This window comes from Poecilia formosa, unplaced genomic scaffold, assembly GCF_000485575.1.
Source record: "Poecilia formosa unplaced genomic scaffold, Poecilia_formosa-5.1.2 Scaffold382, whole genome shotgun sequence".
Classification (NCBI taxonomy): domain Eukaryota; kingdom Metazoa; phylum Chordata; class Actinopteri; order Cyprinodontiformes; family Poeciliidae; genus Poecilia; species Poecilia formosa.
This window is the reverse complement of record NW_006800321.1, coordinates 196,427-221,612: the sequence shown is the minus strand read 5'-3', so window position 1 is coordinate 221,612 and position 25,186 is coordinate 196,427. Positions and strand designations below refer to the sequence as shown.

The 25,186-nt window shown below is 39.9% G+C and overlaps 1 protein-coding gene and 1 long non-coding RNA gene across 2 annotated transcripts in view; one reads left to right on the top strand and one right to left on the bottom strand.

Annotated features, from left to right (window-relative positions):
• The window catches only part of fmn2b (formin 2b), a 120,167-nt gene that overhangs the window by 58,504 nt on the left and 36,477 nt on the right, over positions 1–25,186 (top strand). The window contains exons 12-17 of the mRNA XM_016662634.1: positions 7,608–7,754; positions 8,948–9,007; positions 15,259–15,379; positions 18,011–18,103; positions 18,454–18,505; positions 18,718–18,867. Coding sequence (XP_016518120.1) covers positions 7,608–7,754; positions 8,948–9,007; positions 15,259–15,379; positions 18,011–18,103; positions 18,454–18,505; positions 18,718–18,867 — 623 coding nt within the window. The remainder of the gene's footprint in view (positions 1–7,607; positions 7,755–8,947; positions 9,008–15,258; positions 15,380–18,010; positions 18,104–18,453; positions 18,506–18,717; positions 18,868–25,186) is intronic.
• Positions 9,549–11,137, bottom strand: LOC107833428 (uncharacterized). The gene is made up of 2 exons (XR_001659173.1): positions 10,171–11,137; positions 9,549–10,046 (listed from the first exon to the last, which is right to left on the bottom strand). It is a non-coding gene; the product is annotated as an uncharacterized LOC107833428 (long non-coding RNA).

Genomic DNA, 25,186 nt, shown 5'->3' with positions numbered 1-25,186 from the left:
GTAGTGCACTTGACAACAGGGAGAAAAAGATGGGGTGGCAGACAAAACACTTCGGGGCGCAAAACAGAAAACGGAAAAGGGGAGGGATATAGTTGTTGGGGAGATGAAGAAAAGCTTTTCAAAGTGATTGAAAGACAGTAGGTAAGTAATATCAGTGTATCAACTTGGGGGTTGTAAATATTAGGTTAGTTAAAGCTAGCCTAAAATTACAGGTGGTTGTTGTTGTCTTCGCCCTGTATTGAATCAACACGGGACGTGATTTATTCCGTATTTTTATAAATCTCTGATAGACACACCTGTCACACATCTCAACAATACGCAAGTGTGATAATAATGACCAAAACAAAACACAGGAAATATTTAGGTCAGCTAAATTGTCGTGGCGGAACCTAAATAGGACTCCCCACCCCTACAGACTGACAGTGCTGTCACAGTTACCTAGAGAGGACAGTACGCAGCCGCGGTGAGCTGCTATCAACCCGTGTCTTTTTAAAATGTCTACCCTATACGCCACAGTCCTTAGAAGCAAAACATCTGGCAAAAATACAGACATAAGTGGGAAGACGCACATTTCAGGCTAAACAATTTCAGTGACGTTGAATAGGGGCATTTTTAAAAAATGGGTCGGCGATATTCAGTGGTGCACAGTGGGTTGTGTGATATCAGACAGAATGGATCAGGAGAGGAACACTGCAGACCCGCCAGAACCTAAAGAACCAGACATCAGCTCTCTTCATCACTCAATGATGTCCTGAGGCTGATTTGGTACTGAACATTTTTGATTCAGTTTCTTATTGTGCTTTTAGTAGACTATTATGGATTGACTACTTGCTTAGGATGCTGAGTTTAGAGGATGATACTTTATTTAATATATAATAGTATTAGCTAAAGTAATGTAAATGGCCATTTAAAGAACAAATCATACTAATAGATTAATAGTACGTATATTTTCTACATCAAAGGAGTTTGTTATGGCTTTCTGTGTTTTTTGATTCAGAAATGTTGATATATTGTATGAATACAATAGTCAGTGTTCGTTTAATGTATTATTTCACTATTATTTTATTAATGTGATTTACCAGTTTGGATAACTTGACTTCCTATCAACGAAGAAAAAACATGCTAACCAAAAATGCTTCAGATCCAGACCTGCGGTCCATGGGCGGTTCTAGAGGGGGGAAACATGTGAACATGGGAACTAATAAATATATTTTGTTAATATTCAGTGATGTGATTTTTTTAAACATCATAATTTTACTTTAACAATGAATTAAAAATTAGTGCTGCACTTTTAGCTGCTGTATAGAGATAGTATCACATTTTCCATCTGCTAGATCAGGATCAGCAACCTGAATTTCTGGAGACAAAAGTGGCTCTTTGGCTCACTTACTATATCAAATGATGAAATATTGTTCTGTTTTTTGTTTGATTCTTTTTCAAATGTCCCTGTAAAAAACGCTGACTACACTGGTCCCATGGAAAATTTGGTCTAGAACCAGCCTCCAAAAGAAAAAAAAAAAAAAAAAAAAAACCAGCAAAGACGGTTATATATTTTTTTTACCCAGCTATATGGGGGGCAAACTTATATCATCAGTACCTTTATTCAGATAACAGTTTCCACAGCAAAGTATTATGCTTAGCGATTTTTCTGCAATGGGTAATTTCAAGTGGCAAAATGTAACTGTGGCAAACAATTAAGCGAGATGTTGTCATTGAGTCTGCAACATTTTAATTTAATAATTGTTACAAAGTAACTCAGTTAGCAGTATCGCTACACAGCCGTTAGAAACATTTGTTCCACAACCGTCGTCTCATAGCAGCGACAGAGTGATACTGATCCCCTCCGCAACCACGTCAAACTGCAACACAACTTACTAGTTGTAAAACACACACGCACGCACACACACACACACACAAAACAGTATTAATAAACAAAAAACAGTATTAATTTACAATGTCCTATGACATTTAAAGCATTTAACATCACCTATGACCCTTTTACTGAAAGTAATGTTATAAGTAATCTACCTAACATGACATTCATTACCCTCATATTAATGTAATAGTGTCCACCACTAACAGAGGATATTGTCACTTTAGATTACAAATTTCAAGTTACATTTAATTCCAGTTCTGTTCAGATCGTCTCTCTAGTGTAACAGAACTTTAATTTCAGCCACAGTTCTTTTGTTCTGATACCAGTCTTTTGTCTCGAAAGCACAGTCAATACATTGTCTTTGGAGAGTTCATATATAGTCTTTTTCTTTTGAATGCAGTTCTTGAACCTTTATACACTGTGTCTTTAACTCTGTTCTTCAACACCTAGAACTACCCAGGGTCACCAAAGTTCTTTTCCGGTTGGGATCATACTCACAGGTAGTTCTTTAACACCTACTTCCTCCATAGTTGACTTACCAAGAGCACAATAGGTCAGCATCCTCAGGCGGTGACGTTCTCTCTTTGGGTAGCTGGATGCAGATGGTGGTACAACTGGATCCTCTTCTTCCTCAGAAGGTATTTCTGCAGATGGTTCAGAAAGATCCAGATGTAGCTCCGTATCTTGGCCTCCATTTTCTTGCTCTGGTATGTTGTCCATTCAATTAGTCCAAGGTTCATTCACTTCTGGTGTGTTTTCTTGGTCATTCACTTCTGGTGTGTTTTCTTGGTCAGACAGGACTGGTGTAAATGGTTCAGCATCTGGGTTTAAGCTGACCAGTAACCACTGTGCTGAGCAGGACAGAACCAGCACACTAGCTTAATTTCCTCATCCCTGTAACTGTCTGAAGTTTTCTCTCGTTGACAAAGATAACATGGAGATGTATTTGACTTAGTCTTTTTAGTCCTTTTTGCCACTTTTGAGTCTATTTCTGGGTTGTCGATTGGCAGACTGTCACAGGGGAGCAGGAGGTTCCAATGCAGCACATGACTTTTGCCACCTCCTTCTGGTACTACTTCATACTCTGGGCTGAAATCACTTCTTCTCTTTGTGATGATGTGAACTTTATCCTCTCAAAAGGATGTGAGCTTACAAGGACCTCCTCTCTCTGATAAGTTGTGTTCAAGCACACGCCCCCCAGGCCGCACGTCAGCTCCACAACCTCTTTTGTAATATCCTTTTTTTTCCCTCTGTTTGATTAACGGGTGGGGTTTTTGGTTGCGATCTCGTAGGCCTGCTGCATTCTGCTTTGCCAATCTTTAACATACTCAGCATAGCTTTGCTGTGTTTCATTCGGCTGTATGTTAACCAGGAGATCCATCGGCAGACGTGGGGATCGTCCATAGAGCAGATAATACGGAGCAAAGCCTGTGGTGTCACTGCGGGTTCAGTTATATGCGTGCACCATCTTACATAACTTTTTCCAGTCAGCTTTTTGCACACTTGTGAGCGTATGGAGCATAGACAGCAGGGTTCTGTTAAATCGCTCCACTGTCCATTACCTTGTGGGTGGTAGCAGGTAGTGTGAGACCCTCGCACATGACAACACCTCTGCAATTGAGCCAGCAACTGGTTTTCAAATTCCTTCCCCATATCGTGGTGGATTTTCTCTGGGAAGCCAAAGCGAAGGGCAAAGTCATCATATTGTTTTTCCACAACTGTTTTTGCAGATTTGTTTTTTGTGGGGTAGGCCTGTGCAAAGCGAGTGTAGTGATCCATTATAGCAGAATATACTCATAAACTTGCTTTCAGGCTTCTACATGCAGAAAATCAACTGAAACCAGTTCGAATGGACGTGTTGACACAATGGGCATCAGTGGTGCTCTGGCTGCTCTCTGTGGTTGTTTTGACTTTAGACCCTCACACACTTGGGTCACAAAATGGTCTGTGTCCTGCTGCATTCTGACCCAATAAAACCCATCTCGAATCAGATTCAGAGTCCTTTCGACCCCCAGATGACCCATCTCTTTGTGTAATTCTTGAAACACTAACAGATGATGATCTTTTGGCAAAACTAGCCAAGAATTATGTCCTGCTTTTCTGTATAAGATCCCATCATTGCTGATATACACTTTTTGCCACTGCCTCCAGAGCACCCTGACATCTGCAGGCTCGGTTTTCACCAGTCCTCTGGGGTGGAATTGATCTTGGCTTTTTTCATACATGACTCGCTCAATGAGAGGGTCTTTCTTTTGACTTTCTCTGATCTGTCCTGGTGTTATTGGGGCAGGCAATGTAAGTGAAGATGGATCACTTGCTAAGTCCAGTGTGTTGATGTGAGCTGTGGTTATTCAGACAGATGGGACATCTTGAAGCACAGTCACTCCCTAAATTGACTCACTAATCACATCCTGAGTCACCTCCTCTGTACATTGCTGCAATAAGTCATTTATGTCCAGTGGCATGCGAGAGAGGCCATCTGCATCTGTATTGTGTTTGCATGGTTGATATTTAATGTTGAAATTGAAATCTGCAAGTTGGGCAACCCACCTGTGATCTGTGGCGTTTAACTTGGCTGTGGTGAGAATGTAGGTCAGGGGGTTATTATCTGTATAAACAGTGAAGTGAGGTGCATGATACAGATAATCTCTGAATCTTTCACATATTGCCCACTTAAGTGCTAGGAATTCCAATTTTCCTGAATGCATGAGATAATTTTTCTCAGGTGGGGTCAGTGTTCTAGATCCGTACCCAATGGCAACCATTTACCATTTTGTTATTCTATCTCTGATATAGAACTGCTCCCAACCCTTCCTGGGAAGCATCAACATGCAGAATAAATGGTTGGGTGAGGTCGGGATACCCAAGGATGGGAGATTCAGTGAGTTTGTCAATAAGCGTGTTTAGAGTCTCTTGATGGTTCTGTGTCCAGTAGTGTTTGATGGGAGGTTAACTTTTTTTAAGTTTGATTAGTGATTGCTGTGTTGTTTTGTAATTACCCAAACCTCTCTGGAGTCACTTAAATAAGGTAAAACTAAAGAAGAGTACAGAATGTTAGGGTTAGGCTGGTTCTTTGTCTGTGAATAGAAAAGAGTTTTATTCACTTCATGAATTGTGAACTGAAATAACAAAACCCTGACTCATGTCTACTTTTCCATAAATTGACATACATTTTTGTTTAAAGAAAAAAGCAAGAATGTTGTTTCTTTTTTTCTCTTTTTTTTTAAACATCCTTCATGTTTTTATCTGAAAATAATGTTCAGATAAAAATAAGGGTAATTCAATTTCTAAGTATGATTTTCAAATACTTAGGAAACCTTGATAATAAACTGGTTTTATGTTTATTAATCCTTTGAATTTAGTCAAATGTTCTTCAAATGACTGGAAATGTATAGCTTTGAGTAGATTTTATCTTAGTTTCCAGAGGAGCATGACCCAGACCCCTCTGGGACTGTGTCACTCCACAGCTTCTTGTCTCATTAATGTTAAAATATATTGGCAGGTATGATGTGGTCTTGAGATTCTGTTCCAAACTGAGTATATACAGCTCTAGAAAAAATTAAGAGATCTTTGCAAAATTATCAGTTCTCTTACTTTACTGTATATGTTTGAGTATAATGAACATTGTCCTTTTATTCTACTGACATGTCTCCCAAATTCCAAGCAAAAATATAGCATTTATTTCCAGAAAATGAGAAATGATCAAAATTATGAAAAAGATGCAATGCTTTCAGACCTCAACTAATGCAAAGAAAACAAGTTCATATTCATTTAGAAACAATACTAATGTTTTAACTCAGGAAGAGTTCAGAAATAAATATTTTGTGGAATAACCATGACATTTTCAATGGGGTTCAGTGCAGTGGTCTTTTCATTCTTTCCAGAGCTGTAGATGTTGTCATGATTTGCAGTGCGATGTGGTGAGGAGACGCTGAGGACCCAGGTTGGTGTGGAGAAAAATTATGAATTTAATGAGGAATAGGCAGTACAAAGTCCAAAAACCCAGGCAGCACAGAGAGAACGAAGTCTAGGTTCACTTCTGGTAGCAACTGGAAAAAAACTCTGACGAAACAGGCAGCCAAACAGAACGAACACAACTAGACAAGGACCCGACAAAGACACAGAAACACAGGTGACATTAAATACACAGAGGGTAATCAGGGAACAAGACACACCTGGAAACAATCAAGGGGGTCAACAGGACAGAACAGAGACTCACTAGAAACAGAACCTAAAATAAACACGCAGATAAATTCAAATCCCCTCACGTTAACAGTTTTAGTTGGACAAAACCATTTATCTGAATGTATGTAAATAAGCAGTGACATTTAAAAAAATGCATCAATGAATATCTTCTCTTGGGCCTTAGCCATGCTAGGGGCTAAGCACCCCTAAAGGTCAGATCCTAGAATCGCCCTTGATCCCTCCATGATTTCCTGAGACCGAAAAATAATATAAATGGCAATTTAAAAACAAATCATACAAATATATATGATATATATTTTCTTCACAATATCTATTTATTTAAATATTGTGAAGAGAAACAGTTTATTTTTTTAACATTAAAAACGTTTGTTAGGGAAAATATTGATATGTTTTATAAATAATGTGTTTTAAGGTCAATATTATTTCACTGTTTTATTAATGTGTGTTGCCAGTTTGGATAACCTGACTTCCTATCAAGACATAAGAATGATGGAATACATGCTAACAAAATTCCTCAGTCACAGACCTGCAGCCCATTGGTGGTTCTAGACACAGGCTAACAGAAGTGGCTCTTTGGCTCACTTATATATTAAATAATGAAATATTGCCCTGTTTTTTGTTTCATTCTTTTTTAAATTGCTCTCTAGGCAGCAATTTAATCACACATGTACATTTATTATTATTGATACTTTAATTAAAAATGAGTTATACAAGTTTATGTGTGCATCAAACACACTTAAACCTGTGTTTATCTGTGTCCTCTGTGTCACTATAGCTCTTGGACTCAAAAAGGTTGGTGACCCTTGTTATAGAACTTGGCAGGGGGACACTTGAGATTAAATGTCATTACTCAAAATAGTAGTGCCGTGATGTATCTGATAAGTCAGATACATCACAGTGTCCAGTCAGTAACTGTACATACACCTCAGAAAGTATGTAGTTGTGCCCTGGGGTAGTACCACATTGAGCCACTGATGTCACATCAGGAGCGTGAAAGAACATGGGCCAAGATTGACATAGATTTGTTTCACTGAAGTAGTGTGTTGATTATCTGTGTATTTATTTTGTTAAGGATTTTTGTGGCTCTAGTAGTCTTCATAGTGGTGATTGATAGGAACGTTTGTTGTGAGAGAGTGGGAAGACATGTAACAAAGGTCAACAGGCTGGAAGTCATGACGAGCCACGCTTGTTTGTAGCAGAAATATTAGTCCATTCTGTTGGAACCAAGCCTGCTTTTGGTGATTGTTTTTGTTGTGCCTTTTCAGGAGGAGGTTTGTTTTTGATTTAATATTGATTTTTTTTATCTAGATGGAAGTTAGTTGGTTCAACAAATCACTGTTGATTGTTTAGTTCTTTTACAAATGATATATTAATAAAATAATCAGATTTTCATATTATTTTGTCTTTCTCCTTATTCCCATAGATTTTTTTAAAGCTTTTTTTTTTTTTTACCATATATATATAATATCAGAAAAAGAAATCAACCCATTGCATTATTTGCCTTTGTCTTCAACCTTTTTGACAGACTCTGCAGGACAATGTTTCAGTGAAGAAGATTCTAGGCTTGGTTCTGGCATTTGGTAATTTCATGAATGGTGGGAATCGAACAAGAGGTCAAGCTGATGGCTTCACTCTTGAGATTTTGCCAAAACTCAAAGATGTCAAGAGCAATGTGAGTAAAGAAATCATATTTTGTTAAAACATTCCAATTTGAAATCATATTTGGGCCTCTTGATTTTTTTTGTCTTGTTTTGTTTTGTGCAAAATGTACTAAAACACTTTCCAATTTCATCTTAGCCACATATTTTTCCGATTGTTACTGTTATTTTTGGTTTATTTTTACACTAAGGTGCTCAGTAGTTCCTCCAGCATTTAAAAGTATTTAAGAGAAAAGTTGTTGGGCCTTAAGTAGTTTTTCTTTTTTCTTATTATATTGCACCTTGATGGAAATAAATGACAGAACCTTAAAAGAAGATTGGTTTCTAAAGAGCCAAAACAAATCACAAATGCTGATTAATCATTGCAAAAACCTAAAACAGTTCAGCAACCTGATAAAGAAGGCTGGTTCTATTCTGGCAATGACTGTGGATTGTCTGGAGATGATGATGGAAAGAAGGATTTTACATCAAATGAAGAAAATTATGGACAAGCCTGACCATCCTCTTCATTAAAGTGTTATAGAAAAACAGGTTTCTTTAAATTTATTGTAATACAGATGTCTACTGGAGATCTTTCCTGTCCACTGCCATCACTATCTACAATAATTTTTTTAATTAAATTTAATTACAACAACATTTAATTTCCCTATGAGATCAATAAAGTGTTTTTTTAAAAAAAGTAAAAGTGTTTCTTGTCTATCAGGAAGAAATTTCAAGTAGAACCAGACTAAGTGTGAGCGGCAATCTGCCATGACCAAATGGGAGTTTGAGAAAGCAAAGCTTACACACAATAAAAAGAAACACAGGAGTACTTTCTATGTCACAGAGTCGACTTTTAGATTCATGTAATTAAACCCTTACATTTTAAGATACAGTATATAAAGAAGCCCCGTGGGTTTTTAGGTAGCTACAGTCATACATCAAATGAAATCAAGTCAAAATTACATCAGCTTGTTTCCAAATTCCATAACAGTAATTTGTGACACAAGCACATACTACTTCATACAAATGTTAGGCAAAGTAGTATTTTAGTCTTTTGTAAACATTTTGCATGTACATATTTGTAATGCAAAAAAATGTTATCCTCACAAAATGATAGAAACTTGAAAGGGCAGTTTATACAGCAGTTGGAAATAGTAAGCATCAGTTTGTACTGTTATCTCCACGCTGTTCAGAATGTCAGTGTCTCTTGTTTTTCTGCATGCAGGATGGTGCTAAAAGTCTTCTGTCATACATTGTAGCCTACTTCCTCAGACACTTTGATGAGGTAAACTTCTTCCCTTTCTTTATTCAGCTCATTAAACTTCTTTCAGCTTTTTTCCTTTGCAGCATTTTACATGTGTTAATGTTATTGTAATGCCCAAAGTTTCCTTACAATCAGATGATTACTGTGCATTGCATATCTATTAACCACACACACAAAACACATTGTATTGGGATTTTATGTGATAGACCAATACAAAGTCGGGCACAATTGTTAAATGACAGAAAAACAATACAACCTTAAATGTCATAGGGATAAAAGGCATTTGAATTCAGCTCTCTTTATTCTAATACATAAACAAAACCCTGTGCAAGAAATTGCTTTTAGAAGTAATGTTAGCATTAAAGCCAAGTTATGTGAATTTTATCTTTGTATAAACTTACCAGTAAAAAATGTATGTGCTTTTTGTTTGTACTTTTTTCCACTTTACAATTATGCACTACTTTTTTTGTCTAAAATCCTAAAAAGATTAAATTAACTTTGTGGATATTGTCATGTTTTAGTTTCAGTCTTTGAACCCACATGCAAGAACACAATCAGGAGATGCGCATTTCAAAACAATATAGTTTATTGTAAAGGAAAAGGGAGTGAGTGCGGAGCAGGAGTCAGGATTGGATCCACCAGAACAGCCACTGTTAATGAGAAGTAAAGGCAAGGTTCTGATAAACAAGGAGTCACAGATCTTATGGCGGAGGCTTACTTTGGAGCAGAATGAGTTACTTGTTGGAGCAGACTGTATTCCGGAGGCGGCGAGGAGAACCGAGGAGTCGTGGGAGGGCGGACTGGTAAGTTTGCTGGGTGGAGGGCGAGCTGACTGCTGACAACGATCCAGAGAATGAGAAGCCGGAAGGCTTCGGGCACAAACAGGTACGTACTGCTGCGTCATGAAGGAATCCACAGAGAACACAGGACCAGGAAGGGAGTGCTCGAGGAAGGAAACCGATTGGTAATACCAATGGCATCGTGAGGAAGCAGACAGGGGGTTCACAGGAGTTAGCAAAAACTCCGTTCTTGAGAAACGCTGGAGAACCTCAGGCAAAACCTGACGACGAGAAAAAGCACAGACAGGATTACTTCGGGGAGCTCCCCGAAGTAATCCTGTCTGTGCTTTTTCTCGTCGTCATACATTCGTCGTCAAAGGGCCTCTCACTGGAACGTTTGAATACCAGGATAAACAAACAGTCAGGCAACGACGTGTCAGCTCGCCGCTTCTTAAATATCCACAGTATCTGTCATCTAATGCGCCACAGGTGTGTCTTCAGGTTCTCCCATGCGCTGCTCCAGGGGCTCTGCTCACAGGCGGCATCTGGTGGGGGAATGTGGAAGCAGCAGGCTTCCCAAAGGAAAACAGAAACCAAAACAAAACCAAAACAGAATCCAACCTGACAATACTCAACCTCAACGGACGCCACCTGGCGGCCGAGAAGAGGTGGATGGCTGAGAGGCGGTATAATCACTAATCAATGAAGGGTCAAGAATGAAGGAATGGGGAACCCAAGAGCGTTCCTCCGGACCGTAACCCTCCCAGTCAACGAGGTACTGGAACCCACCACCTCGTCAACAGGAGTCAATAATCCGGCGAACAGAGTATGTCACGGGTGGGATGAGGGGGTTCGGCCAGAGGGCACAAGGGACTGGACTGGCTTAATCTGGGAAACGTGGAAGGTGGGATGAATGCGTAGAGAGAAGGGTAAACGGAGACGGACAGCGGTGGGACTGATGACGGTTAGGATCTCAAACGGGCCGATAAACCTGGGAGAGAGTTTCTTTGACAGGGACTTCAGAGGTATGTCCCTAGTGGACAGCCATACTTTCTGGTATAAACAGGAGCAGGGGTTCTTCTGCGGTCGGCCAGACATTTATTTTGTGCGGCTGTATTGTTTAATGCAGAGATTGTGTCTTTCCAGATTCTATTGCAATGGCGAATGTGATGTTGGTCAGAGGTTACCAAGATCTTGTCTTCGTCGGTGGATAGCAATGGCGGCTGATAACCCAGGGAAATGTTGAAGAAGATTTTAGGTTATAATATTTCTTAAGAAAGAAACTCTGGCTCAATCTTTTTCGATCCCAGGTTCTCCCGGCGGGCCGCGCGTAGCCACACAGAAAACAACAATGAGTGCAGATGTCACAGAATTACAGAGTTTAATCCAATAGAAGACAACACATAAAATTACAATAGAAATTGCAGAACAACAGAGACATACATTCATTTACCTGAGACAAATGGAAAAGAAGAAGAAAGAAAGAAAGGAAAGCAAAAACGTGCAAAGACAAGTCTGATTTGTTACTCCTGTGTAGAAAGTTTAATAGTAAAGGCGTATTCTTGTCTTTAATTTATTCAAATAAGGCGTACCTTTGCTCATCCAACCAGAAGCTATCTCTGACCCTTTTTAAAACTTCCTGCAAGTCATGATCTAAGACCATTTGTGCCCATTGTTTAAACAAGTGAGAGCAGAGCTTCTCCTGAACTCCTGCTGTTTTATGGCTTTTCACAAATGAGTGTGAAAAGCTAGAACTTCTCCTGATTGTTTCCCACACAGACAAATGGCAGTTCAAAAGATCTTAGCAAATCATCTGTTGTAACTACAGATAACATAAAGGTCAATAGGTCAATAGGGCAGAATAAGTTACTAATTTCAAAACTATAATTAGGCTATTTAAATCAAGACATGTTAAGCTTTAAAACTAGCATACTTTAAATTTATTTTCTTAACAGAAACCTCAAAAGGAGATAGACCGGTAGCTGCAGAAACATGACTGTTATGGGCATACTCCACCCAAGGGAGATACTGAGCCCAATCTTTGGGGTTGGATGAGGAGATACAGCAAAGAGTGGCTTCCATCTCCTGGTTCATCCTCTCTGTCTGTGGATGATAACCAGAAGAGAGAACAGCTTTTGCACCCAAGGCAGAACAGAACCGTTTCCAAACCTGAGAGATGAACTGAGGACCACGGTCTAAAAGGATCTCCTAGGGCATGCCATGCAGCTTGAACACATGTTTGAAAAGTAGGAGGGCTGTTTGAGCGGAGGTGAGTAACTTGCAGAGAGGGATGAGATGGCAGGCTTTAGAAAAATGGTCTATGACGGTGAAAATGGTGGTCATACCTTTTGAGGGTGGAAGCCCAGTAACAAAATTGATGGCAATGTGTGACCATCTTCGTTTAGGAACAGGTAGGGGTTGAAGTAAGCCAGAGGGTGGTTGATGAGAAGACTTATTTCTTGAACAGGTGGGGCAGGCGAGGACAAACTCCTTGACATCTTTATGAATGGATTCCTACCAAAATCTTCAATTGACCAACTCAATAGTGTGGCTTACCCTTGGGTGTCCTGAGGATCTGGATGAGTGTATCCATTGAAGAAAACGGGCTCGGACAGAGGTGGGGACATAAATCTTACCATTGGGGCAGGACTCAGGAGGTGGTTCTTGACGCTGGGCTTGATGAATAATATCCTCAATTTCCCAAGTGACTACTCCGACCGTGCAACTCAGGGGTAGCAGAGGTGCCAGTCCTTCATCCGAGTCATCAGGGGTATAGAGTCTGGAGAGGGCGTCTGGCTTAACAGTCTTGGATCCTGGGCGGTAGGAGATGGAGAGGTTAAATCGGGAAAAGAATACTGACCAGCGGGACTGTCGTGGGTTGTTTTGTTTGGCAGATTGGAGATAAGCGAGGTTCTTGTGGTCGGTCCAAACAACAACGGGGTGTTCAGCTCCCTCCAGCCAGTGACGCCATTCCTCCAGGGCTAGCTTTATAGCCAGTAGCTCCCGATCTCCTACGTCGTAGTTCCTCTCTGCAGGAGACAGTCTGCGGGAGAAGAAGGCACATGAGTGAGACTTATCACTTGGAGAGACTTGGGACAGGACGGCCCCTACTCCCAAATCTGAAGCATCAACCTCAAGAATAAATTGTCTGGTGGGGTCTGGCTGGATGAGGATAGGTGCGTTGGCAAACAATGACTTTAACTGAGTAAAAGCCTCTTCTGCTTCGGGCGTCCAGGAGAATGTTGTCTTGGGGGAAGTAAGTGCTGTTAGTGGGGAGGCCGTCTGACTGTAGTTGCGTATAAAACGGCGATAAAAGTTGGCAAATCTTAGGAACCGTTGTAACTGCTTACGAGTCTCTGGTCTGGGCCACTCCAACACAGTTTTTATTTTATCCTCCAACGGTCTTACCTGTCCGCCCTCGAGGACATATCTGAGGAAGGTGACTGAAGGTTGATGAAACTCACACTTCTCTACTTTAACATAGAGTCAGTTCTCCAGAAGACCTGGAGAACTTGTCGAACGTGTAACTTGTGTTCTCTCAAGGAGCTGGAATAAATCAGAATGTCATCCAAGTAGACAAAAACGAAATCATTTATAAAGTCTCTTAGAACATCGTTCACAAGGGCTTGAAAAAAGGCAGGAGTGTTCGAAAGACCAAAAGGCATGACTAGGTATTCAAAATGACCCATAGACATTTTGAAGGCGGTTTTCCATTCATCTCCTTCTCGGATGCGGAGGAGATGGTAAGCATTTCTGAGATCCAGTTTTGTGAACACGGTTGCACCCTGAACCGGTTCAAATGCTGACGAGAGGAGTGGAAGAGGATATTTATTTTTAATGGTGATTTGGTTTAAACTTCTGTAATCTATGCAAGGTCTTAATGAACCGTCTTATTTCCCCACAAAGAAAAATCCTGCGCCAAGAGGTGAGGTGGATGAACGAATAATACCTGCTGCTAATCAGTCGTTGATGTATTTCTCCATGGTTTGGCGTTCAGAACGTGAAATGTTATATAGACGGCTGTTAGGCAGAGGAGCGCCGGGCAGAAGATCAATGGCACAATCATACGGGCGATGAGGTGGATGTGACAAAGCCTTATCCTTACTGAATACAGGAGCTAGATCATTGTACTCAACGGGAACTGCGGAGAGATCAGGGAGTTCACTTTCGGAGATCTCTTCAGGCAGAGTACTCGAGGGAAATGCTGAACAAAGACAGGTAGTGTGACAATTGGAGGACCAAGATTCTACGTGTGCTTTAACCCAGTTTATGTGCAAAGGAACAAAGGACCATGAAGGGAGTGCTCGAGGAAGGCAACCGATTGGTAATACCAATGGCGTCGTGAGGAAGCAGACAGGGGGTTCGCAGGAGTTAGCATAAACTCTATTCTTGAGAAACGCTGGAGAACCTCAGGCAAAACCTGACGACGAGAAAAAGCACAGACAGGATTACTTCGGGGAGCTTACGCAAAGGGCCTCTCACTGGAACGTTTGATTACCAGGATAAACAAACAGTCAGGCAACGACGTGTCAGCTCGCCGCTTCTTAAATATCCACAGTATCTGTCATCTAATGCGCCACAGGTGTGTCTCCAGGTTCTCCCATGCGCTGCTCCAGGGGCTCTGCTCACAGGCGACATCTGGTGGGGGAATGTGGAAGCAGCAGGCTTCCCAAAACAAAAGAAAACAGAAACCAAAACGAAAACAAAACAGAATCCAACCTGACAGATATGCACTGTATAGTGAACAGAGAATAGATACAATTCTCTGATGCGATGTTTCAAAGACTCAATTTATTACTGACATCTTCAAGATTAATGACAGAAACAATGGGTGCTGATATAAAAATCTATAAAGTTTATGAAGGTAATATATTGGGTATTGCTTTTGAAGTCAACGATGTTAAAAGAAAACCAAGGGCACTGGTATCAGTAAACAAGTGATGCCCAGTCTTTGTTCTGCAGCTTCACAGGTTTCAACAGTTGTTTGACTGGGATGAGACCGTTAATCCATTGTCTATGGTAGTAATAAAGATAAAACATACTTTTATTTGACTTCCACCCAACTCCTTTCTCCATCTCACCGTTTTATCTTTGGGGTCAAAATAATTAGGAGTAGGGCTCCCTCTAGTGAACCCTAGCACCAACAATTTCTGACTTCAACAAATATTGAAGTCAGAAAGCAGCAAAACAAAGACTGGACTTCACTGTTTTCATAACCATGATTTATTATTTCTGTACTCAAGTTATGAAATGCATCATCCTGATCTAACAAAACGACCACCTGTTAAAACTGGTAGGTAGCTGGTAGGTAGTCATTACTACATTTTTTTGACACATTGTGTCCATGTACTACTTTATAGACAGTTAAAAATGAACATTTTGCGCACAACGTTTTTGTTATAGTGACAAACCTGTGCATTTCTTATTTGGCATTTTTACTTTCCTGTTGTCAATCTTTCATACTATTTAATATGCATGTGTGTTGATCAAAAGGATGCTGGGAAGGAGACGTCTGTGTTTCCTCTTCCTGAGCCCCATGACCTGTTCCAAGTTTCACAGATGAAATTTGAAGATTTTCAGAAGGACTTCATTCGACTCCGGAAAGACCTCAGAGGTAACACACATATATAAAAAAAACAAAATAATAAACTCATGCTCCATTAAATCAGAATATTGAAGAAAAAGAAGGAAAAAAAGGTAGAATAAAACCAAATCCAGATCCCACTTTGCTACGAAACAGAGTCCAGTCATGATGACCCAAGGATCTGAGAGAGAGATTGTTTTAATCAGTTTGATCTGCCATCAGAAGCTGTACATTGTATGCACAATTATTACGCAAGTTGTAGTTTTGAGGATTATTTTAATTACTGAACAACTACAGTGCTCTCAAACAATAATCTCTCAAGCCTGAATATTTAAGAAAGTAAAAGTGAGATTTTGGCTTTCTTACGACAATATCTATATGTGCACGATTATTGGGCAACTATTAGTGTGCAGAATTATTATGCAACTGAATTAAAACTGAAAATTTCCCCATCTCACCTGTTTGTCATCCGTTAAAGTGAGAATAAAAATCATACAACTCAAAATTGACAAACATTTGTAACATTTAAAAAATAAATCAGTGACCAATATAGCCACCCTTCTTTTCAATAACAGTTGAACTGACAGACTTACATTCATGGAGTCTGTCAGTTTCTTGATCTCTTGATAATCTTTTTGTGCAGTAGCAACCACAACACAGACACTGTTCAGAGATGTGTTCTGTTTTCCATGAGATTTACAATGGTAAATCTCCCATTTAATAAGGGTCCATAGGTCTTTAATGGGGTTTAGGTCTGGTGAGGAAGGGGACCACTTCATTATTCTTTCATCTTTCAGACCTTTACTGGCTAGCCATTTAGAGGAGTACTTGATGCTTGTGATGGAGCATCGTCCTGCATAAAAGTCATGGTCTTCTTGAAGGATGCAGACTTTTTCCTGTACCACTGCTTGAATCAATCAATCAATCAATCAATCAATCAATCAATCAATCAAATTTTATTTGTATTGAACATTTCAGCAGCAAAGCATTTCAAAGTGCTTTACATAATTTAAAAAAATAAAAACAGCATGTGATATTGAATAAACAGTAAGAAAGAGAAAGAGATTTTGAAAAAAAAAAGATTAAAAAAGATAAGAACATTAAAACCCGCACCCCTTTTCAACCAGGGGGGACAACACCCGTACCCCTGTCCTTACTGGGACTTTAGTCAAAAATGCTGTTTGACAAGGACTCCAATCTAGGTTTTTAGTTGAAACGCCGTCAACTGGGACTCTAAACCCCGCAGGACTTTAGTTAAATGTCGTTTAACTGTGTCATGACAGTCTTATTCACCCCCCTCAAATAAAGTGTTACCCACTTTTGTTACGGAATTTAAGTGCCTGTCGTCACCGGACTCCGCCGTCTGTTTAACACGGGTATTATCCAGGCCCCATCGCCTAACAGGACAAGGCCTCCAGCCTTGCAGCACCAGGCTCCGTTCACCTGTCACACGAAATTTTGCGCTAGAACTTCGCCGTCCTACATGGATTTTTGTGACCCACGCCCCTTTGGGGGGCTTTACATCATTAAAGGTAAAGATAAAAACATTAAAAGCATCGAAGACATCAAAATCCGTACTCTAACCCTAATTTAGCCATAAGCAACTCTAAACAGGTGGGTTTAAAGTTGAGATTTAAAGGCATCCAGTGTTTCAGCTGTTTTAAAGAAAGTGAAGAAAGTGTCTTCTAAAAACTAGTAGTAGGCTTTGGAGTACAGCAAAAAGTTGGACTCAAAAAATACAACTTTTTGAGTCCAACTTCAACCTGAAAGTTGGACTCAACTTTCAACTTTCTGCTATTTAATAATAGCAGCCCATACCAGTACCTGCCTCCACCTTGCTGGTGTCTGATGTGAAGTGGAGCTCTGTGCCCATCACTGATCCTCCACAGGCCCATCCATCTGGTCCGTCAAGGGTCACTCTCATCTGATCAGTCCATAAAACTCTTGAAAGATCTGTCTTCAGATCTCTCTTGGCCCAGTCTTCATGTTTCAACTTAGGTGTCTTGTTCAGTGGTGTTCGGGTTTCATCCTTCCTTACCTTGGCCATGTTTCTGAGCTCTGAATATCTTGTACTTCTGCAATTCTGCAATATAACAGCACTGGAAGATAATCATGTTTGATTCTTCTCAAATCTTTGGCAGTTAATCTACATATTTTTTTCTCAACACATTTCTTGCAACCCTGTTGACAAGAAGTTTGATGGTTCTATAATCACACCCCTATATCTCAGCAATTTCAAGAGTGCTGCAGCCCTTTGAAAGACTATACAATTTTTGACTTTGCAGAGTCTCTTAAATCTCTTTTTTGATCCATTTCGCCTGAGGAAAAGAAGGTGCCTAATAATTCTGCACACCTTGATATAGGGTGAGGCTCCACTCTCCCTCATTAGACAAATACACAACAGCTGATGTGTTTATATTCAATAAGCATTCAAGTTTTTACTGTTTGGAGTTGGAAAATATGCATAAAATGATTATATGGTCAAAATTAAAACTTGCTTAATAATTGTGCACACAGTGTAGTCTGGATACAATGTTCTTACACAATGTCAGGAACGTGAATATTACATCATACACTGAGGCACAACATGCAAATCTTATTTTATTATTTATAAATGCTGTTTGTGTAACCCATATGTTTTACACTCATCACTTTAACTAGCATGTACATCGGAAGTGGAAAAAGTTTGCAAGGTGTCTGATGAGGATAACTTGCAGCCTTTCAAAGAGAAGATGGATGGGTTTCTTGCACAAGGTATGCTGTAAATCTATCAACCATGATTAGGCTATCAGGAGGGGTCTTTCCTCATTTTCCAGCAGACTTCTTCTTTCAGCCAGGCCTTTTGGCTTCTTTCCTGAAAGGCTATTTCCTATTCATCTTTGAAAAAAACACACTGTCTCAGGAAGGCAAAGATGTAAGATTACATTACAGCATTTTCAGTACTGGTTCAGTACCTGTGATGAAATGCAAGAACAGGACAGGAGACAGACACTGTCTGAACCGCTACTGTGTTTATTGGAGTGAATGTGTGTACTGACTTTTGCTGTGTGCTACCAAAAAATAAACAAATGAAACTGAATTTCAAACTTTTCTTCCTTTGTTAGCTAAAAGTGAACTAGAGATCCTGGATGCTCAACTCAGCAGCACTCACAAACTGTAAGCTCAGGCTTTGTTTTTTTTCTGTTTATTGATGTCACAGCTTCCTGCGTATCATTGTGATTACTTTATACTTTGTGTATTTTTAAAGATATATTTTTTCACAAAATCTTATTTCAAAAAGTAAGACAAATTTAGGAACTGTAGCTTATCTCTCTCTGGTTGTTAAATATAGAAAAAAATGACATTGTGAATGTGTCTGTTCTCTATAGGTTCTTAGAGCTGACGGTGTTCTATTCAGTGAAGCCCAAAGCAGGAGAAAAGGAGGTTTCCCCCAACACCTTATTTTCCATCTGGCATGAATTCTCCTCCGATTTCAAGGACCAATGGAAAAAAGAGAACAAAACTATTCTCAAGGAAAGGTAGAATACTACCTGCCACTCCTTCACCATAGAAATTTCTTATTTCCTCAAACTTTTATTTTTTACTTCCATTCCTATCTTTTTTTTCCCCTAACCCAATTAATGAATTTAAGGTTAGATTCTTAAAATATATTTCTATTTTATCTTATGAAAATAGAAGATTTTCTATTTTTTATTTTCAGATGGTGAAAATAAAAATGTATAGACGCCTAAGGCAAAAAGGATTGTGAATGTATACTGTTAAATCTGATAAATTAATTGAACTCGATTTGCCTTAAACCATTTAACTTACCTTAGCACAATTCAAACAGGCATGCTATGCTACACTAAAGCAAAATAAGTGGAGTTTTCTTGAAAATTGTATGCAAAACTTAAAAACATTAGTATGTACTGATTGAGTAACATTAACTTTTTTCATAACTTTATTTTAATTGACATTTTTAGGTACAATTTACACAGAAATTATAAGAGAGAAAAAAAAAAAAAGAAAAAAAAAACTACACTCTAGGGGGAGACTTTTAGTTAAATAACACATAACACAAGGGGACCCTTTATATCCAAAATTAGTCCTGTAACATTGATGTGACATTTGTCCATTTTTCCAATTTGTCTGGCATTGCTCTTCCTTTGTCCTTACTCTGTATGTTAAAATCTCTGTCTCAAATAATGAGTTTACGGTCTGTATCCATTCCTTTGTAGTAGGAGGTTCAGGTTGGCACCATTTCCTGGTGATTACCTTTTTGGCTGCCAATAGCATAATTTTAAATTTTCCAAGAGACCAAGCTACAAAAACCAAACAGATCTTAGGCATTGTGTAGCCCAATATTGTTACAATCTCCTAGTGTATTTTGTCTTAAAATTCTGGGACAAAGCCAGAAAACAAGTGTGTGGTTAACATGAAATGCTCCACAATCTCTCCAACATAGTTGAACTCTAGATTTGAATTTACTGGTGATTTGGGGTGTTACAAAAAATCTGATTGTGTTCTTCCAAGAGCTCCGCTCCCCCCTTTCATCCTCCCCACCTTTTACAGAGGAACCACTGAGATCCTGCTCACCAGCAGTATCTCCTTGCAGTCTGGAAGCTGCAAGGTGTCAGAATGGAAGTCATTGCGAAGAGTGGCGAAGACAGCCGAGATCATTGGGGCTCCACTCTCTCCTATCCAGAGCATTGCACACAGACGCTGCTTAGCCAGAGCAAACCAGATCCTGCCTGATTCCACCCATCCTGTCCATGTTCATCTGTTCATCCGGTTGCCGTCTGGGAGGAGAGTCCGCAGCATCCGCTGCAGAACAGCCAGACTCAGAAATAGCTGTCTCCCATCAGATTGCTCAACAATCCCATCATGAAGACTGTCTGAGGCTGTTTGAAAATAGTAATTATTATTTGCATATTAATTAATTATAGGCACACTTGTGTTTTTGTGTGTGCTCTGGTGGCCAACCGATGACATTTCATTGCCAATTTTACTTATGTTTCTTTGTGCAATGACAATAAAATAAGTCTAAGTCTAACAATGTTCTCCAAATTCTAGAAGAGGATGTTATAATTTGGGCCTTCCAGATATTCTTCTGTTAATATAATTCCCAAGTCCCTTTCCCATTTTGTTTTAATATCCAATTTGTTAGTGCCTGTATTTTCTAACAGATACAGTGCCTTGTCAAAGTATTAGGTCCCCTTGAACTTTTCAACCTTTTGACGCTTTTCAGGCTTCAAATATAAAAACCTAAAATTTTTATTATTTTGTGAAGAATGAACAAACAAGTGGGACACAATCATGAGGTGGAATGAAATTTATTGGATATTTTAAACTTTTTTAACAAATAAACAACTGCAAAGTGGGGCGTGCAATATTATTCGGCCCCTTTACTTTCAGGGCAGCAAACTCACTCCAGACGTTCAGTGAAATCTCTGAATGATCCAGTGTTGTCCTAAATGACTGATACGTAGAATCCACCTGTATGTAATCAAGTCCCCATATAAATGCACCTGCTCTGTGATGGTCTCAGGGTTATGTTTAAAATGCAGAGAGCATCATGAAGACCAAGGAACACAGCAGGCAGATCCCAGATACTGTTGAGGAGAAGTTTAAAGCTGGATTTGGATACAAAAATGTTTCGCAAGCTTTAAACATCTCAAGGAGCACTGAGCAAGCGATCATATTGAAATGGAAGGAGTGTCAGAAGACCACTGCAAATCTACCAAGACCAGGCCATCCCTCTAAACTTTCACCTCAAACAAGGAGAAAACTGATCAGAGATGCAGCCAAGAGACCCATGATCACTCTGGATGAACTGCAGAGATCTACAGCTGAGGTGGGAGAGTCTGTCCATATGACAACAATCAGTCGTACACTGCACAAATCTGGCCTTTATGGAAGAGCGATAAGAAGAAAGCCATTTCTCAAAGATATCCCAAAAAAAGTCTCACTTAAACTTTTCCACAAGCCACCTGGGAATCGCACCAAACATGTGGAAGAAGGAGTTCTGGTGAGATGAAGCCAAAATCAAACTTTTTGGCCACAATGCAAAACGATATGTTTGGCATAAAAGCAACATAGCTCATCACCCTAAACACACTATTCCCACTGACAAACATGGTGGTGGCAGCATCATGGTTCAGGCCTGCTTTTCATCAGCAGGGACAGGGAAGATGGTTAAAATTGATGGGAAGATGGATGGAGCCAAATGCAGGACCATTCTCGAAGAAAACTTGTTAGAGTCTGCAAAGGACCTGAGCAAATGGCATCATCTGCAAGCAAACCTATTACATGAGACTCGTCATGTTTATCAATACCCTTGAGATTCTTATGTTGCTTTATATATTGTGCCAGTGCTCCAACATAAATTGCAAATAATGTTGGTGATAAACAACAACCCTGACGTGTAGAGCGCTCTAATTTTATGGTATCAGATAGATTTCCATTGATCTTGATTCTGGCCATTGGTGATAGGTACAAGGACCATACAAATTGTACAGCTTTTTCATTAAAACCAAAATTTTCATGTGCTTTGTATAAGAAGTTCCAGCTTACGTTGTCAAAAGCTTTCTCTGCATCGAGACTAATTAAAATAGCTTTAGTTTTTTTATTTTGAATATGATCTACAATGTGAAGTGCCCTCCTGATGTTATCTTGTGTTTGGAGACCTCTTATAAATTCTTATAAATCCTGTATTGGAGAATAGAAAGATCGTTAACCGTTGCAATACATAAATATAAGAAATAACGCACACTGGACTCGATTTTAACTGCTGCGGCCGACGGGAGAGAGATTTATTCACAGGAAAATACACCTTACAGTTTCAACAGTACATATCCAAAATCTCTGTCTTTCCCTTCCAACATCACCTTTTTATAGAGTCTCAGCTCAACTGGTGTGTGTTGGAAGGTTTCAACCAATGGCATTACTACCGGCAACAAAACCAGTAACCAATCTACAATCTTTTCCCTAAGAAATGCCGTAGATATGAAAATTCTTGTTCCGGCTCTCCAAATCCAGAAGTTTGTCATTCATTGCTTTGTTTCTTTCTAATGTCTCTCAAGTAGTGCGTCTTTCATTTCCAAGTACGCAGCTTCAAGGTTAGCTATTCAGGTCTACGCTTCGGTGATATTTCCTTTCTGGTTCTGTAGCTCACGCATCATTTCCTCCCTGAATCTGCTGAGGTCTTCTTTCACTGTGGTCTTAGGGGTTAGGGTTAGGGTCACGTTTCATTTCTTTTTTAAAACTCTTTTAAGTCTTTAGAAATCATCTTGATACTCTCCAGCAACTTATGTTGTTGTAAGTTAACACTAGCTTTCCATGTGGTAGCACCAACCTCACTGCCATTGACTGTTCGCCAATATCTTGTATTTTGGATGTTTTCTTTTCGGTCTTATTAGTTTTTGGCATCTTCCCCCTTTAAGTGGTTTAAATTGAAGTCTTGATAATCAACTGAGTTAGACAAGGTGGAAATTTTAGTTACTAATAGGGAGGAGCATGGACATGTACAGTATACATAGATGCCTCATAGACCGGGTCGGCCTGTTGCTGCGATACGTCACAGCATCCGCCATATTGGATGTGTCTTATCTGCCGGTAAGCTAATACAAGTTAACTTCACAAAGTGCTGTTCTGCAAAGCATTTTAAGTTAATACCATTGTGTCATTGACACATTCTCTCAGATACACTAATATATTTGGTAATCAAAGAAAGCACTAAAGACAGGGTTTCTAAATTTTGATGTGATTATTTAAATGTTTTGTGGGGATTTCTGAATAAAGAGCACAATGTTTTTATTTGACAGAAATGATTGTGCTAAATAGTTTTTAAATTGACATTGATGAACAGACACACTTTTACAGTGTTTTATTAAAGAACATATTTACATGATTCCATAATTTAATGTACATTTAATGTTTCAAGATATGAAGAAAAAAATGTAATCTTTTATTTTTTATGTTAGTGGAAATTGTGTGTTCAGAGTAGGGATGCTCCAATCAGGTTTTTTGCTGCCGATTCCAATACCAATGACCCATGAGGCCGATCTTTGCCGATCACCAGCCGATCATCTGGATTGGCTGTTAATTTTTTGCTTTAGGTATAAATGATACCATGTTATCTAGCAAAATCAAAAAAATGATTTGGCAATAAAGTCACCTAATTTAGACATAAACATGCAAAATACTTCCAGGCACAATACAGCAGCTACTCAGTCAAAAGTATAATTGAAAAATCTGCAATCAGTAAAATAATATTTAACAGTAAGGCTCTCAGTACCATAAATTTTTTAGTCAAATAAGCCTGTCTATATCAAATAATGTCAAGTAATAAAGGAGACTCAAAGGAGATTCAATTTAAATGCAGGTTGCATCAAAATAAACAATCCTGTGTTACTGAATCAAAACCTTCCTGATAGCATGGCTAGCTGAGTAATGCTGGTTCTGATCCAAATCCGAGGTCATGGTCTTGAGCCGAAAAAGGGTAGAGTGCCTTCTCCGGGTCAGGAGGGTCGTCCTGCCTCCAGTGGAGGAGTTTAAAGTATCTGGAGATCTTGTTCACCAATGAGGGAAGAAGGGAGCGGGAGATCGACAGGCAGATTGGCACAGCGTCTGCCGTGAAGCGGGTGCTGTACCAGTCCGTCGTGGTGAAGAGAGAGCTGAGTCAAAAAGCGAAGCTCTCGATTTACCGGTCGATCTACGTTCCAACCCTCATCTATGGTCATGAGCTTTGGGTCATGACCGAAAGAACGAGGTCCCGGATACAAGCGGCCGAAATGGGTTTCCTCCACAGGGTGGCTGGGCTCTCCCTTAGAGATAGGGTGAGAAGCTCGGTCATCCGGGAGGGACTCAGAGTAGAGCCGCTGCTCCTCCATGTTAAGAGGAGCCAGTTGAGGCTCGGGCATCTAGTCAGGATGCCTTCTGGACGCCTCCCTGGTGAGGTGTTCCAGGCACGTCCCACCGGGAGGAGGCCCCGAGGAAGACCCAGGACACGCTGGAGGGACGATATCTCTCAGCTGGCCTGGGAACACCTTGGGATTCCCCTGGAGGAGCTGGAAGAACTGGCTGGGGAGAGGGAAGTCTGGACCTCCCTTCTGAAGCTGCTGCCCCCACGACCCGACCCCGGATAAGCGGAAGAAAATGGATGGATGGATGGATGGATGGATGGATGGATGGATGATTGTCTGTTTCTGACTGACCCGAATAATTCTGCAGAAATAGGGAGGAGGCTGAGGAGATTGATTATTTTCAGAGATTATCTATCTTATGTTAGGTCAACAAAAGTTTTAATACATATCGTTTTGTTTAAGTTATATGCTGCAGCTTTAAGCAGCCATTCGGTGTGAGAGTTCACTGCTGGGTGGAGGTTGAGCGGCGCTACGTCTGTGAAATATTACTACCAGTAGCGCGTAGGCGGTTCAACAGCAAGAGCGGAACCAGTGTCTTACACTGCCAGCTCGAAGACCTAAATTATTTTTCGCTTTATTTGTTTAGCTTTCTGACCGTGTTGCTAATCCGGGTGAGTGTTGCTAGTTGTTCGCTGCTTTACCTGCTATCTGGCCGCTCCAGATGTCCTTTTGTTCCTGCATTGAGCCTCGATGTAGCCAAACTCCGTCAAGTGTTTGTTTTTTAAGAACCATATTAGATTAGTAGTGTTGATGCATTTTGACATGCTTCGTCCCCGAGGTAATTTTCCGCCGCAACACACAAACATTCCCATCACTCAGAGCGTTATAGTTGCACACGACAGGATTTGTCAAGTACACGCTGCAGCAAACAGAAATGCATAGACATAATATAAGGATAGACGCCTCATGGACCGCTCTCGCCTATTGTCGCTGA